The sequence below is a fragment of the Physella acuta genome, unplaced genomic scaffold (assembly GCF_028476545.2).
Source record: "Physella acuta isolate Inbredline_101_S28 unplaced genomic scaffold, ASM2847654v3 ptg000732l, whole genome shotgun sequence".
Lineage (NCBI taxonomy): Eukaryota > Metazoa > Mollusca > Gastropoda > Physidae > Physella > Physella acuta.
The window spans coordinates 50,790-70,855 of record NW_026732250.1 but is presented as its reverse complement, the minus strand read 5'-3'; the positions used below and the strand labels follow the sequence as shown (position 1 = coordinate 70,855).

At 33.2% G+C, this 20,066-nt stretch overlaps 1 protein-coding gene across 1 annotated transcript; it reads left to right on the top strand.

Annotated features, from left to right (window-relative positions):
• The first annotated feature begins 1,994 nt into the window (after nt 1-1,994).
• LOC131950064 (protein draper-like) lies at nt 1,995-12,159 on the top strand. Its single transcript, XM_059312101.1, has 6 exons — nt 1,995-2,003; nt 2,185-2,365; nt 7,012-7,140; nt 8,015-8,059; nt 8,502-8,636; nt 12,011-12,159. Exons 1-6 carry the CDS (start codon nt 1,995-1,997, stop codon nt 12,157-12,159), a joined length of 648 nt encoding a protein of 215 aa, XP_059168084.1.
• Nucleotides 12,160-20,066: the final 7,907 nt, after the last annotated feature.

Sequence of the window (20,066 nt, the reverse complement as noted above, 5' to 3'; positions counted from 1 at the left end):
CACATTTAAGTTATCGTATTCCCAGGCACACACTGAGACACAAACACACAAAGACATACAGTCTAATTTTAAGACTAAGGTTTTTTTTTTCTGAATTACCGAGGTGAAAAACGTAGAGATTTGTCAAAATCTCGATTTCCAGTTGTTTTTTTTTAAATATTAAAACACAAGCATTTTTTTTTCTCTAAACAGATCATATTTTGTCAAATTACGAGGAGAATCGTGTTTATTCAAATATGAATAGCTATTTTGGATGCAAAAGATATTACATCTCCCGCTTGAGTAGTTACGGATTTGATTTCTTTTGCCAACCATTCCTTTTATTTGATCTATCGAGAATAGAGTATTGGGAAAAAGATAATAGATGTAGGATACATTTCAGTCGAGGTCAGTCACCTATGATTTGTGTTATGAACTGAGTATCTGGACTGGGTCGATGCTTGGATGAATACGTACACATACAACGACGATCCAAAAGAAAATAAGACAGGACGACCTTGATACATTTCTCATCTTTAATTAGATATAATTTACTTGACTACATCTTAATACATCGACGACGTACATAACGAAGACTTCTACACCCTCAAGCGACAAGAACAAGACTCAGACTGTCTATAACTATTTGCCTTAACAACCAAAACATACTCTCCCACGTCACATCCTAACTTGCTTAGTCACGCATTTAGAATATTTTCCCACGTTTTCTTTAACTTGCTTTCGCCTCTGTTTGTTTGTTTGTTTGTTTTTCCAATCAAATCTTGCGATCGAAATTTCGTGCACTTCCCAGTTAGCTAGCGCGCTGAAATTTTCAGGGAAGCTTTGTTTCGGATGACAATAGAATATTCAACTGTTATTATTACTAAATTGATCCATGGAAAAATTTTATTGATCATTTTATACCCGTATATAATTGTACAAAAAACGTGGGGAAAAAGGGACATAACCCAGTAACTGTAATTTGATGAAAAGAAGGTTCGGTACTCTCCCTCTTTTTGCTTACTGAGTAGTTGTCACAACTGGTGGCCAGTATGGGGGAGACGATATGGTCGAGTGGTTGGGCACACGATTGCTAACCCGCTCGACACGGGTTCAAATCTATGTGTTCTAGTCAGTAACGTATTCACACTACGTGTTTTTTACGAGTTGTCTTTTTACGAGTTGTCTTCGTTTACCCAAAAAAAAAGTGAAAAGATAAAATCGATAGCAAGATTTCAATGCAAACAAACAGACAAAGACTAAAAAGTAGAAAATAATAATCATTAAAAAAGTTTTAAAAACCCACGTTTTCTGATTGAACTAAAAAGTAGAAAATAAATGCTATACATCACAATAATGCAAGCGATCACTCTACTATAAGCGATGAAAAACGTGGGGCGCCGTGATTTTCTTACAGTTTCTAATACTGTTGACTCTCTACAAGCTCCCTAATAAAAGTCAATAGTATTATCTAATCAATAGTAATATAGCTTTTACTTCGGCGCCCCACGTTTTTCATCGCTTATAGTATAGTGATCGCTTGCATTATTGTGATGTATAGCATTTATTTTCTACTTTTTAGTTCAATCAGAAAACGTGGGTTTTTAAAACTTTTTTAATGATTATTTTATTAATTCCACTACACACATACTCTCAAACCCTCAACATCTTTTACTCATTCAATGAATGTTTTAAATACATGAAATTAGTTTAATAGGACGTAATATAATGTTCTATTTGTCATAATAAATTGGTGTGTTGTCAAAATAGTATTAAATACGGAAATCAACGTTTTTATTCACCTTATGTTCTACGCGATATTCTCAGCTATTAGGCCAAAAAATGTATAAAGACTAGTTTATATCAAGAACTAATCGCCCATTGTTAAAACAAGATCTGTCTCGTTGAATTACACAAAAACAAAATAACGATTACATGTATGAGCAGTTAAAAAAACCCTGAAATTTTGTAAAAACGGAAACCCGGTGTCTTCGTTCTTTACGGCCATTATTACCATGACGACGGTAAAAAGTAGATCCATCAACTTTAATTTTCCTTTTTGTTTTACTTTCCTTTTGTACTTCCTTTTCTACTGATGGAAACATAGAACATTGTGAATTAGCACTACAATATCAATTAGAAAACATAAAAAAATAAAGTTAAACTTAACTTTGATCTTCATTTCAATCCAAACCTAACTTCTAGAACTTATTTATTCCATATGTGCTGACCATAGGAAGAAACCTGGCTCTAAAACAGCAGGCAACAGACCCTATCCCAGTGGATGGGGATACAAGCAACTCCAATTGTTTGAACTCTAGCAGCTGGAGAGTTTCCTTGGCTAGACCGTCTTATATAAATAGCATCATCATCCACACCGACAATGGTGAGATATATAAATAACGTCATCATCCACACCGACAATGGTGAGATATATAAATAACGTCATCATCCACACTGACAATGGTGAGATATATAAATAACGTCATCATCCATACCGACAATGGTGAGATATATAAATAACGTCATCATCCACACCGACAATGGTGAGATATTCCTTCTGGAATACAAAACATAGTTCGTTACAGTAAAATAGAAAATATTTCAAAACATTACTTTATTCGCAGCCAAAAAAAATTGGATTTCTCTTTTATTAGAGGGAATCTGGTCCTTTACAGAGAATATATTTAGTTATTGTTTATAGAAATCTCATCTCATGCATTAATAAAGATGAGATTTTCTAATATTTACACAACTTTGACCTCTACGGCGTTTAGGTTATATAATCTTTCTTTAAAAACATAATTTCATATAAAGCACACCTATATCGTCTGAGGCATCTTTGAGGGGGGGGGGGCGGAGTTCACCGACTATCGCTCCCTCTGAACGAAATATAGCTATATCATAAAAATATATACTTTTAACACTTTCCATCTCCCCCCATAAATCTAAGTCCCCCCCCCCTCACGTAGCCAGGAGGAAAATATCTAAAACAAAAACAAACCCCCCACTCGTTTTAGACCCAGTAATTGCAAGTTTTTTTTATTATTGCAGAGAATACGAGAGAGTCGCTTGACCTTGGCACTAAGCTTGCAGAGAATTCCGGTTGGGTTTGGGGATTTCTGAATAGTTTATATTTCAAATATTACGGCCGAGTGTGGGTTATACCTAACATTGTTAATCGAGCAGAAGTGTCGGAATTGGAAATCCGTGTTCGGAGTAACAAAACCATTCTGTTTTGTGAAGTGGAGGTTATCGGAGGCGAGTAAGCAGCTGTGGTTCTTGTGTCCAGAGTGTGTTTACTGCGCTTATTGTTGGGGTTATGGTGTGAAAGTTGCGGTGCTATATGAGTGTTAGTAAACGGTCTACTATAAATGATTGTAAATGCACATTTCGAAATAATGAATCACGGAATATAAAAAAAAGTTAATAAAGATGTTTACATAACTCATAAAGCGGGAGTTATCTCCCCTAAACTTTATCGAATATATATATATATATATATATATATATATATATATATATATATATATATATATATATATATATATATATATTATGGGGGATGAAAACTCTGGGTATAGACATGAGTTTTAATCAATTTTTAATTACTTCAACTTTTTAAAATATATTAGATTCTCGTAGAAAAAAGTTACACACAAAGTGAGCAGCAAACAATGTCTGCAAAATAGTGCGAATTATTATTAGTACACTATATATGCGTTTTTTGTTGTTGAGAAAACGGAAATAGCGTAAAGTATTACTTGTTATTGACGGAAATTACTCAAAATTTAAACGAAGGCAGCTAATTCAATCGTTTATGTATATGATAAACTTCGTTTATCTATCTGAAACAGTACTCTAGTTATAGGTTTTTGAAAAACCAAAAGTAGAATTATTTCCACTAAACCTTGATATAGTACTGCAACTTTTATATAATATTTATATATAAAATTTCATACACCGCCAAGTTTGGAAGGGAAACTTTAATTAACAAACAGAATTACAATATCTTTGAGTAGTGTGTGTTGCTGACAATGGTCAGACATTTGCCATTAAACTTGCCTATTTGTATACCACAACAGACATCCAATGTGACCCCTTTCATTTTGGCCTGGAGTGTGAGCACGTCTGTTCTTGCCCGTTTCAGAAAAAAGACTGTGATGGTCTTTAGGAATGTTATGTGCCCCATAAACACGAATGGAATTGTAGATATGGTGAGTAATATTTGCATCCTATTGTAGAATTACGAGATTATTCCATTTAAATTGAAATAAAATTCTTTAACACTTAAATCATTGAAAGGAGTTTAAATTGGCTAATTGAAATGTTCTTTTTGTTCAAGATGACTATATATATATATATATATATATATATATATATATATATATATATATATATGTGTGTGTGTGTGTGTGTGTGTGTGTGTGTACTAGCCGTCGGAAACCGTTACACGTCAATAATAGGCCTCTATATTTCTAATGTTAAACATATTTGAGGAAAATAATTTATAAAATATTTATTGCTCAAAACGCATTGTGCTTTACAGCACGTTGAACGATATTAGCGATAAAGCAAAGAAAAAACCAAATTATAGCTAAAAATCCGACACATTTAAATAACAAGTACGTATTAGAATTTATTTTTTTTATACATAATTGCCCCAAAATCTTTGTTGAAATTACCTTCTGTTTTCCCCATAAAATACAAAGATTATATAGAAAAATACCACTGGTCAGTTTTTACCCATTTCTAGATTTGTTCCCGGATATGGCGAGTTTTTTCTGACACCCCAAGACGTTCTTCTACTACCTCACAAAATATCAAGGGGGGGGGGGGGTCGTTCGGCAAAAGATTTTTTGATATATAGCTCATAGAAATATAATTTTATTCGCGGTCATTTTTTAGCACTCGTCGAGGGCTTTGAGTCAAACCGACAGTTTTTCAATACGGCCTAGACATCCATCTAGGACATCCTTTTGAGACGGAAGAGCCAAAAAGTTACCATTTACTTAATTTCTCAGCTTTCAAAGAGCCACTAACATTTTTATTTCAATATTGTGATATTTGATTTGGATTAGGTATATATATATATATATATATATATATATATATATATATATATATATATATATATATATATATATATATATATATATATATATATATATATATATACATTTATTTATATAAAGCAATGTATGTATGTGTGTGTCTGTCTTTTATTAATTACTACACCTTTCATCCGATCGCCATAAAATTTTAGGAAGTTGTTGAGAATACTCCTAGGGAGGTATCTGCGAAAATAAAATGTTAAATTCGCTGGGGTGGCGCCCCGACAGGAAGCGATTCGATTTATAAAAGTAAAAGTCGATTGCAGATTGACACCGTTCATCTGATCGTCATCGAACTTTAGATCAGGTCAGGGGAGGTTTCTGCAAAAAAAAAAAATAATCATTTTTTTTTTAAATTTCGCAAAGGCGGCGCCCCGTGAGGGTGCGATATGTATATATATATATATATATATATATATATATATATATATATATATATATATATATATATATATATATATATATATATGTTACGGTCAAAGCCCGAAGTGCGGCCAAAGTGCGGATTGCGTGCATTGGCCGGCTCTCTTGGCCAAAGCCCGAATAACCTAGCACTAAGAGCGTATTTCGTACATTGACCGGCCAATACGCGCACTGGCCGAGACATACTGGTCAATGTCCTATCTAGACTAAGTTGTGATCGCGTTTTCATTATTCTGGGTGCGGTTTCATTGTGAGTAACGTATTGTTTGGCTTTTTTTGTATAGCAGTATATATGCAAGGCGACTTGGATAGAAAAGGCCGTCAAACATGGCTGTCAAAAGAAAAAAAAAGTAAATCCATGTTAGTTTCCATATATGGGCTACAACTGTATGTGACAGCCTCATCCATGATGACAATCATCAAAGAACTAAATCAAAGACAGTCGGCGTCACCGACCACTTGCAACAAGACGGAACGTTCAAAAGAATTTGCCGCGCTCCTTGTAAGTTGAACAATAGTGTCCAAGCGACTTGAGATGGCCTGGGCGTCATGGAACACAGGTCAGCAGCTCACACTGGTTTGCAAACTCAAGGTGCTAAGATGCTTAAAACATCAAATACAAAATTTAAAGATGGTGAAGTGGGTGACAAAGTACGCATCCGTGTTCCAGATGTTGACAGAGGTGATCCCCGAAGCGTGATTGTAGTTGTCATGAGCGTCGAGGGCGGTTTCTACAAATTAGGAACGGAACATGGTGTTCTAAAACAAGTGTATGCTAGAAGTGAGTTTTCAATTCTTCACGAAAAACTGTTCTTATTGTCGTCAGTTGGCACTGAGGTAAATCACTACAAACCATCGCATCTTCACAATCATTGACTGAGGGGTTAAGGCTACACTCGCTGCAATTGCACAACTAAGTGCACAACAAATCGCTGCAAGTGTATAAATAACAAGCTGCTATGTACTTCTAAATGCCATAAAAGTTCAACTTGTTGTAACAAATTATAATATTGATTGATTGAGACTATAGTACAATAAAAAATTTGGATTTTTCTGTCATTTACTTTAATTAATAATAAATAAAAGACTTAATTTCATGATCCTTACGGCATAAAAAAACCAAAATCTGCTCATGATCTTCTAATTCGGACTTCGGCCGGTCGTCCCTAGCCAGATGATCTTCTAATTAAGACTTTGGCCGGTCCACCATGGCCAGTCTGCGGACTGGCCGGCCAAAGGCCGAAACGAAGCAAAGTTTCGGACTTTGACCGACCTATGGGAGGCGATATTGGCCGATCCGCACATTGGCCGACTTCGGGCTTTGACCATAACATATATATATATATATATATATATATATATATATATATATATATATATATATATATATATATATATATATAGAGAGAGAGAGAGAGAGAGAGAGAGAGAGAGAGAGAGATAGATACTGAATTTTGATAACTCTGATATTACTAATGATCCGTTGTACTTGTAGTCTGCATCAATCCCTATTTCGACCAAGGATGTGCCTCTATGCACCAGCGTACGTGTCGACCGGAGTTCTGTCACAATGTCGAGAGCTCATGCTTGGAGTGCATGCCACCATATAGGGTGTGCGAAAACGGTAACGTATTGGGTAGACCCATTAGGATCCGTGGGTTCAATTGTAAAACCAAAAATAGCAATCTATTTATACAATTATATAGAAGGCAAACGTTCGTATGTACATAATTAAGTTGCTGATGTTTGTCGAGTGGAAATGAAAGTTGGAATAAGAAATCCAACAATACATATGGGCTCTATTTTAAATTGTTATATTACGCGTTTCAATGCCGTTCCTAAATTAATCCACTTTTAACATTACAACACTCTCAGGCATGATTTTGCGGCCTGGTCTGGTGGTAGAATAAAAGACTACACAGTGTCGGGTTTGAATTCTAGTCCACGTGTACAGTTACTTATGTTAGGGACCTTTTAGGTTGAGGACCAAGGTTGAGGTATTAACACAATTCTCCCGTAATGTACTAACAGAATGTACCGAGGTAGAAGAACTAACACAACTCTCACGTAATGTACTTGTTAAAGTCAATTGTCGTTCGAGACGGTCTATTCTTCTAGGTCTACCTGTTTAATACTTGGTTCAACTCTAAACACAATTCAAACTGTTCAAACCTTTATTTAACTTATCATCTTCACCATTACAACACAAGCCCTCGTCCCTAGCTGCTACTAACACCTTGGGATAACAATACCAGTAACAACACAGGGGTTAAAAACACACCGGGGTTAACTTAACTCACAGACGCCTCTTCCGTACGTTATAGACTATTCTAACCTATTGTAATCTAACCTACAACTGACCCGTAACAGTACCGAGGTAGAATAACTAACAAAACTATCCCTAAATATACCGATGTAGGGGAACTGCTTACTCTACCGCCATACCTACATTGGTTATTTGCTGTAATTTGCATACATGAATTTATCATCCATTTTAGATGCTCAGCATAAATACACGGACATTGCCAACCCGCTTATTAGAGGTAGGTGTTCAATCATTGAAGATAGCATCAACTAATCTTCTACTGCTCTTTATAAACTTCGATTACATTGCTTGCTCTAACTAAACTGATATCATGGTTTTGTTACGTATGACGACATTAGGTTTTAGTATTACCAGTATTATTATTATTAATGCTTTAATATAGCAGTCTTAAACCTAAATATTATTACACTCATTATGGTAAAAATATAGCCTATTAAAGGGTTTAGACTGTCTCGGGATTTTAGAACACATTTTTTGACTGTATCAGAATCTATTTAATCATATTTTTAGACGGTCTTAAGATTATATAAACTGCCTTGAGTATTTATCAACACATTTTAGAACTGTTTCGGAATTTGATAAAATTTTTTTTTGAATTTCTCAAAATGTGTTTAAACATACTTTTGGACTGTCTCGAGATTGTTGAAACCTATTTATAGACTGCGAACATGGAACCTACGGCCAGGGTTGTGGCTTAAACTGTAGCGTCAAATGTGAGAATCAGACCTGTGACAGCATCACAGGCCGGTGTTTGAGTTGTCCCCCTGGATGGCGGGGAGACTACTGTGAACAGGGTAAATTCGTTTTTATTGAACTTATTTGTAACGTTTGAAGAAAATCTGAAACACAAAAGTGTTAAGAGCATTTTTAAAAAATGTTACTCTGATAATAGCCGTCGCGAATACACACACACACACACACACACACACACACACACACACACACACACACACACACACACACACACACACACACACACACACACACACACACACACACACACACACACACATACACATACACATACACACACACACACACACACACACACGCACACACACGCACACACACACACACACATATATATATATATATATATATATATATATATATATATATATATATATATATATATATATATATATATATATATATATATATTTATATTTATATATACTAGGCTTCGCTTAGGCTTTCGAAAACATTGAGAATTTGAATGCTTAATTAATTCGCCAGAGGGTCGGTCTACGACCTCAGGAGTTATGAAGAGGTTCCTACGTGGACATTTTTTTTTTCGATGTATAGCTCATATAAGGCGCCGGTCAGTCGAGGTCAGTTTTGACCCCCTCATCGTAGACTTTTCGGCCTACGGTATCCGTGTTCTGTCGCCCCAAGGCAAGATCCTGCCAAATTTGAAGCGCCTACGGCGCCTGGAAGTGCCCTATCGGGCACCCGACAACTTTGCTTTATATATTGTAGAGATTAGCAAATTGCATAGATAAACAAAGATTTCAATAAAGTAATTAAGGCCTTAAATACTTTAGTATAGAAATGTATTATTTGAATACATTCTAGATCTAGGTAAGGTCTATATCTGTGTAAGTCTAGTTTTTCCATAGATCTAGACAGGCACACACTGATTAAGTGACTTAAATGATTCCGTTAAAAACTCGGCTATTCCACGGTATTCTTCTTGTTTTTAAAGCGATTTATTTTTATTAGTTTTTTAAGATCAGATCTATAGATTTAAATGAAATAGTTCATTTCTTCATCGGTAACCACAGCATATTAAATGCACTCGTTGATTAAGAGACTTAAAATTAAGAGACTTAAAAGATTTCTTTAAAAACGCGGTTGTTCAATGTTGTTTTTAGTAGACCGAGATAGATCTGGATTCTAGTCTAAATCCACATTTTAGCGTCTACGTCTAGTTTTTCCGTAGATCTAGTCTAGATCTAGAATCGAGATCTAGATCTATATCTAGAATCCAAATAGATAAAGTAAAAACTTATAAAAGTTTAGGCCGAGAAAATCGTATTGTATACATTTCATATCGTGAGTAGAATCTAGCTCTCAATCATATTTGAATGAAATATTTCATTTCTTTATTTTATTCTAAACTCGGAAGATGACGTCATTAGTTTCGTGCTCTTTTAGTGTAAACAATAAGCGACGTCATTGTTAAATGCGTTTTTTTTCACAACCATATACGCTTTTCCTGTTGCATAATTAACACTGTTTTTCTACATTCGAATACGCCTTTATTTTTTATTTTTCTTCTTTAAATACAATTTTCGTTATACATTTAAAACATCTACCATATTATTTTCAATAAAATTCCGTTCAAATTCACGATATATCGCTGTAGATTCTGATGTGATGTCCGGCGAAAATATTTTGCTGACAGACAGAGAGAGAGAGAGAGAGAGAGAGAGAGAGAGAGAGAAGTGCGCACGTGGGCTATTATATATTAGGATATATATATATATATATATATATATATATATATATATATATATATATATATATATATATATATATATATATATATATATATATATATATATATATATAATTTTTGTGTATTTTCTACAAGTAAAGTATTTGATATGTAGGCACTCTCAAGTTACATACAATTACATTATAGCGTATAGGTTGCCTTAAGCTACATCCGGTATATTAATAATATCATAATACATAAAATTACAGAAATTGGTTTGGTCGACAAACATTTACGGTATTTCGATGTCGTAATATATCTCCGAAAATGTATTATTTACAGAAAAAGATAAAAAGCCAAATACTGTATTACTATAGAGAGTCACAGAAACTGTCTTTTTTTAAACATACGCGCGGAGTCTTTATAGTAATTTTACTATAGAGTTTTTAAATTTTATATCTTTTCTTTTTCAACTAATTTTAAAAGTTAATCGTTTTGATCGATCTGAAACTCTCGCGTCTATCTTTTTGCGCTGATTTAGCCGTTTGAATGTATAGGTTTTGTCTAAGATGCTTTGTGTGTTTGATCCAGTGATAGATGTTAACTATATATTTGAAATGATAACTTTTTAAAAATTTTTAATTTAATTGTGTTTATGTTCACAGACTACGTATGCCATACAACATTTAATACGTAGGAAAAGTCTATGCAATTATACTAGATTTAATTTTTTTTAAATGTGGCAAGCGGCAAGCGATAGAATTAAAGCTACAAGTTTAAAAATTAAAGTCGTTAGTGAATCATCGATTACTCTCATTTTCATATTTTTGTATTGAGCATAAGCCACTGAAAATAACAATGAATTATTGTATCGATTTAAATATTTAATAAAACCGCACTCAACATCACATTGATCTGAACTTATGTGGCCATGGAGAGTAAAACGATGAATGTCATAACAATGGAACACCCAAGGTGATCAAATTAAACAAAATGATGAACGGGGGAATTTTTTTAGTTCAATCTAGGCTGTATCCCTTTTTATTATAGTTGGCTTTTGTTTGATGACTGTTATTCATGGATTATTAAGATGTAACATTATTCCTAATAATGGTTACCGATTTAAAAGAAAATGTTTTTTAACTCAAGTTAAATTATTTTTTTGTTAGGCCTGTTTTACTCTATAGTACACTCTACACACTTTACCTACGCCATGCAACGGTTTTAATTGTTATTTATTAATTTAGAAATGCAAAATCTAGAATATCTATTCTAATGTATATAAACTTAATGCTTAATACTAACTAGATCTCGATATTTAGATATAGGTCTATGTATTAATACACAATGATATAAATATATATATATATATATATATATATATATATATATATATATATATATATATATATATATATAACAAAATTATATATATATATATATATATATATATATACAATGTTATGATGTAAAAATTAATGCTGCTACTGACATTGGAAATCTGTTACACTTCCTTGAAAATTTCAATTGCTCTGTGTCATTGAAATAGTCCAATAAACTGTTTATACCTATTTTAAACAATATTAGTCACAGATTAGTCATGCAAGTAGCAAAACACATGTTTCAAAAATATTGGAAATGTAGACACAATTATCTGATTACGAAATAGTTATTCAACGCAAATTTTTTTACGTTTTATATCCGACAAGAAAGTATTTATATATTTAGATTGTGATAAACACTACTACGGAAAAAACTGTACGGAAACTTGCAGCGAAAACTGCGTCGACCAGCTGTGTAACATAACAGATGGCGTCTGTCTAAGCTGTCCTGTTGGGCGCCTGGGCGACTTCTGCGATAAAGGTGGGTGGAAATGAAGACGTTATGTGCAGTTTGTAGGGAATATCCTGAAAATTAAGCCAGGCAATAATGTTCATTGGTCTGAGGTAAACGTGTTTCATTACTTTAAACAAGGTGAAAAATCGAACAAGTATATATATATATATATATATATATATATATATATATATATATATATATATATATATATATATATATATATATATATATATATATATATATATAATTTTTGTGTATTTTGTACAAGTAAAGTATTTGATATGTAGGCAATCTCAAGTTACATACAATTACATTATAGCGTATAGGTTGCCTTAAGCTACATCCGGTATATAAATAATATCATAATACATAAAATTACAGAAATTGGTTTGGTCGACAAACATTTGCGGCATTTCGTTGTCGTAATCTATCTCCGAAAATGTATTATTTACAGGAAAGATAAAATCCAAATACTGTATTACTATAGAGAGTCACATAAACTGTTTTTTTAACATACGCGCGGAGTCTTTATAGTAATTTTACTATAGAGTTTTTAAATTTTATATCTTTTCTTTTTTAACTAATTTTAAAAGTTAATCGTTTTGATCGATCTGAAACTCTCGCGTCTATCTTTTTTGCGCTGATTTAGCCGTTTGAATGTATAGGTTTTGTCTAAGATGCTTTGTGTGTTTGATCCAGTGATAGATGTTAACTATATATTTGAAATGATAACTTTTTTTAAAGTTATAATTTAATTGTGTTTATGTTCACAGACTACGTATGCCATACAACATTTAATACGTAGGAAAATTCTATGCAATTATACTAGATTTAATTTTTTTTTAAATGTGGCAAGCGGCAAGCGATAGAATTAAAGCTACAAGTTTAAAAATTAAAGTCGTTTGTGAATCATCGATTACACTCATTTTCATATTTTTGTATTGAGCATAAGCCATTGAAAATAACAATGAATTATTGTATCGATTTAAATATTTAATGAAACCGCACTCAACATCACATTGAACTGAACTTATGTGGCCTTGGAGAGTAAAACGATGAATGTCATAACAATGGAACACCCAAGGTGATCAAATTAAACAAAATGATGAACGGGGGAATTTTTTTAGTTCAATCTAGGCTGTATACCTTTTTATTATAGTTGGCTTTTGTTTGATGACTGTTATTCATAGATTATTAAGATGTAACATTATTCCTAATAATGGTTACCGATTTAAAGGGAAAATGTTTTTTAACTCAAGTTAAATTATTTTTTTGTTAGGCCTGTTTTACTCTATAGTACACTCTACACACTTTACCTACGCCATGCTACGGTTTTAATTGTTATTTATTAATTTAGAAATGCAAAATCTAGAAGATCTATTCTAATGTATATAAACTTAATGCTTAATACTAACTAGATCTCGATATTTAGATATAGGTCTATGTATTAATACACAATGATATATATATATATATATATATATATATATATATATATATATATATATATATATATAAAACAAAATTATATATATATATATACACAATGTTATGATGTAAAATTTAATGCTCCTACTGACATTGGAAATCTGTTACACTTCCATGAAAATTTCAATTGCTCTGTGTCATTGAAATAGTCCAATAAACTGTTTATACCTATTTTAAACAATATTAGTCACAGCTTAGTCATGCAAGTAGCAAGACACATGTTTCAAAAATATTGGAAATGTAGACACAATTATCTGATTACGAAATAGTTATTCAACGTAATTTTTTACGTTTTATATCCGACAAGAAAGTATTTATATATTTAGATTGTGATAAACACTACTACGGAAAAAACTGTACGGAAACTTGCAGCGAAAACTGCGTCGACCAGCTGTGTAACATGACAGATGGCGTCTGTCTAAGCTGTCCTGTTGGGCGTCTGGGCGACTTCTGCGATAAAGGTGGGTGGAAATGAAGACGTTATGTGCAGTTTGTTGGGAATATCCTGAAAATAAGCCAGGCAATAATGTTCATTGGTCTGAGGTAAACGTGTTTCACTACTTTACACAAGGTGAAAAACGAACAAGTATATATATATATATATATATATATATATATATATATATATATATATATATATATATATATATATATATATATATATATATATATACATATATATATATATATATATATATATATATATATATATATATATATATATATATATACATATATATATATATATATATATATATATATATATATATATATATATATATATATATATATATATATATATATATATATATATATATATATATATATATATATATATATATATATATATATATAAGAATCATCTTTAGACCTAGCGATCCTTTAGGCAGATGAAGTGGAGGTCATATGTTTCTTGACCTCAGCATATGAAGGAAAGGTGTGTTTAGCACTTTGCCCAGCCTCTTTTGCCTTTCCCTAACATGAGTTAGGTACCCATCAGAGCTGGTCGGACTTAGTAACGATGTACAGACTTGAACCCGGATTCGAACTCAAAACCTTCGGAGTAGCAGCCAAGCGCTCTACCGCTTTTTCCAAGCATTAGACGTTTCTTTGCACAGGGCCTTTGAAGTGGTTATGTGGTCAGCACTATGTGTAATTTCCCAAGGCGAGTCAGGTACCCATCACAATTGGGTAGACTAAGAGATTGCCCGAGGACGGTTGAGCCTTTAAATAGAATGGAATGTTTTTGGGTGCCCAATAAACTGGCATCAAAGGCCTTACCTTAAGGAAATTTGGAGACGTTATTCGATATCGAAGGCACGAACACGTATATTTTTGTTCCAAATATATAATTTAATTACTCTGCATAAATAAAACAATTTCTATATCAAGTTTAACTTGATTTATTACATTTTTGGAAAATCTTCATATTATACATAAAATGTGTTGATGTAACATTTGATATGTAATATTTAATTTATCCTGCAACGAATTTACTGGACATGGTTATAAACTGCTGCCAATATACTATATACGTAGTTGGTATTTTATTATTATATATATATAACCTTGAGTAGCTTATGTTCGGTTGTTATAGTTTTCTTGCAGGCTAATGAAACACGTGTGTTGTAATTTCCTTAAAACAAATGTATAACATAGGTCCACAAAAAATACAATTTCTTGTATAAAACACAAAAATAACAATCTACCGCCTCGGTAAAATAAATATTTTAAAGATTTTGATTAGAACAACTTTAACCCTTGAAATACTAGAACCACTTAAACCCTTTTAGAACCAATTTAACCCTTTAACTTCCACAGCATGTAGCGACACAACGTTCGGGCCCAACTGCAAACAACAATGTGACCCTGATTGTGTGTACGCAGCCATTGAGAACAAACGCCTGTGTGACGTCATCACCGGAGATTGTGTTTTAAAAAGCAAATTTCCAGCTGACCCAAATGTTCCTAAAGATGTGGCCGAGACGGGCTTGCCAAGAGAAAAATTGAACAGTCAGGACAAGGACTCGATCGGTATTCTAAACGGCTACAGGACATTACCCCCCTGGATATTTCCCCCCCGGACATTCCCCCCCCCCCCGTATTTACCCCCCGGAGCAATTACCCCCCTGTCAATTACCCCCCTGTCAATTACCCCCCGGGGGAATTACCCCCCCCCCCTCTCAAGTTAAAATCCTAACTCTAACTAGAATTTTATACCTATATACTGCTTTAATCCAAACCTTAAGAAAAAGACCAAAACCTAAGCATCCACCTTAGCCTAAAACTTCACACAAAACCAAAGTTAGACACAACCTTAACCCTAAAACTAGCTCTAACCCTAACCCTAACCCTAACCCTAACCCTAACCCTAACCCTAACCCTAACCCTAACCCTAACCCTAACCCTAACCCTAACCCTAACCCTAACCCTAACCCTAACCCTAACCCTAACCCTAACCCTAACCCTAACCCTAACCCTAACCCTAACCCTAACCCTAGCCCTAGCCCTAGCCCTAACCCTAACCCTAACCCTAACCCTAGCCCTAAAACCTAACCCTAGCCCTAGCCCTAAAACCTAACCCTAACCCTAACCCTAGCCCTAAAACCTAACCATAACCCTAGCCCTAGCCGTAAACCTAACCATAAACCTAGCCCTAACCCTAACTCTAACCCTGTCCGGGGGGGGGGGGGGTAATGTCCTACTGGGCGGGGGGTAATTGACAGGGGGGGGGGTAATTGACAGGGGGGGGTAATTACTCTGGGGGGTAATGTTGGGGGGGGGGGGGAATATCCGGGGGGTAATTGAAAGGGGGGAAATGCCCTGTTCCCATTCTAAACATAGTTTATGACAAATTTAAATCTTAATTTATACATATTCCAATAAATGAAATTAGTGGTAGTTTTAACGGGTCTTCATTTTACCTGAGGTGAGACAATACCTTGTACGTAGTGTTTCTTTCGATCGAACTTTTTTCACCGGGGGCGGCGCACTTGACATTTTTGGAAGGGGGTGGGGCGGACTAAATTTTCTGGGGTTAAAGCATACATTTTCTATATCAATTTCATTTCGATTTGGGGGTGGGGTGGGGGGTGGGCAGTAGACTCTCTTCAGTCTCCCCAGTAATTGATGCCTGAAAGAAACTCTGCTTACATAACTAACATCACTATATTGGACCCGATGGTATTTTTATATGAGTATGTTATGTTCACTCGTGTATTTGTTACTTAATTTTTTATTCATTTATTTTTATTGTGTTTCCATATGTATTTGTATATACATTCCTGTATGGTTCGAGAATGTATATACATCAAGTTTAATACATGACAGAATGTAAATAATTTACAGAAGACAAGGTTGATACATATATACTGTATTTACTGATTGTGCTGCTCGCATTACTTATTGCAATCCTGGTCATCTGCATATTCATACGCAGGTTCGTAGCGCTGTGCAGGGTACTGATTTAATAACTTGTTCTATTTCAATACATTTGCTATTGTGAACAGACTAAATAAGAGAAAATATTCGAGAAGTCTCGAGTTTGAAACCCGGACAGACGAGGCTTAATAGCTGGGGACTGCTACTCATCTGGGAGAGGCACCTCTAAAATCAAACAATTGCTGCCTTATAGTTTGTTCTTGGTTGGACAAGGCTATTGAATCCAATCCAAGAAGAAAACCATAAAAGAAAGAGTATAGAAAATACCAGAGTCATCGGCCTATATGGCACATGAAAAGTTGATAGGAAATATTGAATTGTGTTGGTGGGGATCGCTTTATAGACTTAGAATTAAGAGCGTAGAAGAAGAAAAAAATGTATAGATTTCCTTATAAAATATATTCTAAACGACGTATCCTCTATCTGTCTAGAAAAAGGAAAACAGTTAAGACGGAGGCTGTCGAAGGTAAATCCTATTCTGTTTCATTTTATTCTGTCTCTCGATTTTACCGATTTCATTCTTATTGTGTTGTATATGAGGATGTTTATGATATATATATGTTGAATAATATATATATATATATATATATATATATATATATATATATATATATATATATATATATATATATATGTATGTATGTATGTATGTATGTGTGTGTGTGTGTGTGTGTGTGTTCTTTTTGGAGAAAAAAAACATTGGGGATTTGTCGTCTTTTTAAGACACCTGCCTTTGGATGAATGTCCGTCACCTATATGTGTATTAATGTCGTGTTATAGCAGTGTATGTTTTATTTATTTCCGAATGAAACCACCAAAACAGATACGTCAGTACCCATCGCGAATATCAAGGTCTACATACTGGGACACAACAAGGAATTCTTTCTTAACCAGTTCAAGGTAGTCACTAAAAAATGAATTATTTCTTCTTTTTCGTTTCTTTGAAATTTAATTGTGTGTTTACTTCACGTATATTTTAAAAATGCTTAATGAAAAATACTTTTTCTGTGTTATTTTTTACATGATAGTATTTATCTTCCACAGTCTATACCGACTGTGTATGTTGGTAAAAAAACATCAGAGAAAAAGGACACAGATGGTACCTGTAAGTCGTTGTTTTTTTTTTATTAAATCGTCATCGTTTTATGTTTGAAATGTGTGTTTGAGGAAATAAGCTTATGTTTATTATTGGGTGAGACCTGAATTTATCACGTGAATGTTGAAAGCTGTAACTTACGTCTAAGTGGGATGTTAACCCTTGATTTACTGAATTAGAGTCTGAATGAATTTTTTCTTAAAATAATAAATAAATAGAACAAAGTGTTGTATACGCGTAACGAGTAAATCAGGGAATATATAAGTATTGCAGTGCGTGACATAGTATAGAAGGGTGCGACAGTAATGACAAATAGCTCTAAAATAATGTGACGGAATGTTTGCCATCAGACCAATGTTCACTATCCTATTGATTTAATTCTCAATTTTCTTAATTTCAAGTTATTATTCTAGAATATATTTCATAAAATTCATCACCAATCAAGAACTAACATCCCCATTACACATACATTTCTTCATATCTATTTAAACACCTTTTACACCCTAACTGACCATTGGTCTACATCCCCAGATGACCATGCATGCATCAACGTCACACCGTGGCCTGAGAAAAGTCCTGTCAATTTGCTCAGCCCCTCATTCCTTGCGGTAAGGCTCGATTATTTAATATGTATTGCTTTGTTTTTAATTTAATTAAATCGTCCGTGTCTGGTAGGGTTCTTGTTGAATCGAGTAACTCAATCTTTCCAGAAATTTTTATTTCCAATGACAATGCAAGAGTATATAATTTCAAATCTAATTAGATATTACATTGTTAATTATTTTAAATATATTTGAAATATTCCTAGAGTCGGTATCGAAGTTAGCTATAACCACTTGGGAGAGGGGTGGGGGGGGGGGGAGACTGGTGTGTTGTAATCGTGAGTTTACACACCTGAGACTTAGTGACCGACGTTAATGAGACAGGTGTGTCGTCTAGAGAAAAAAGCGCTCGCTAATTATCTGATCTTAAACTAAAACCTCTAATAAATACACGATATATAAAAATAAAAAAAGATATTCGTCTCAACAACTTTAAGTTTTACATTTATCTTTGCAATTTTAATTTCTAATTACTAAACAGTAAAAAAATGAAGTAGACACTTTTGTAAAATAAGGCTTTTAAAGTACTTAAAAAGAAATTAAACGAAAATGTGTTTGTTTAGATAAAGAAATAGTCCTTTATAAAATAATCTTTCAGCAAAAAATGTTTGACTACACAAAATGAAAGTGATTTTTGTTAGTACATTTACTTGCTGGCATATACTTTTAAAATCAATACGTTTATTATCCATATTTTATATGGAATTACTTTTTACAAAAAGGACCCCGGTAAATTTTGTGAAGTAAATTTTATTGTGTATGTTCTACAAATATCTCAAGATGTTTATAACTTGGTTTTCAATTATTGTTACAACAAGACGCTAACTCATACCGGCAACACAATGTAAAATCAATAACTTAACTCTCTCTTCCTATACATGACACATGCTGTTTTTATCTTATTCATTTCGGCTAATACATATTTTGCATATTCATATTTTAATACGTTTATACATCAATAATACTCAATTTGTTACTTTGGATATATTAATAAACTAGATTTTGGGTTAAAACATGAATATAAAAAAACTGAATATTTCTAATTTTGACTAACCATGTTGAATTATTCTATTTCTTTAAGTTGGCTAAAGAAGAAATAATAGTATCACAAGGTAACTTGTTAACGTTTTACATATTCTCTAGTAAAATGTGTTACTGTTAAGTCTAGCTAGGATTACTGACTTTGTAATTAGTATACACATTTTTATCATTGAGTGAAGTTGAACCTAAGGTACTGAAATTAATTTAACTTTTTTTATGATGGTTTTAGTGTAATAAAAACTATTTAAATTGTTTTCAATTTACAAAATTATTTTTA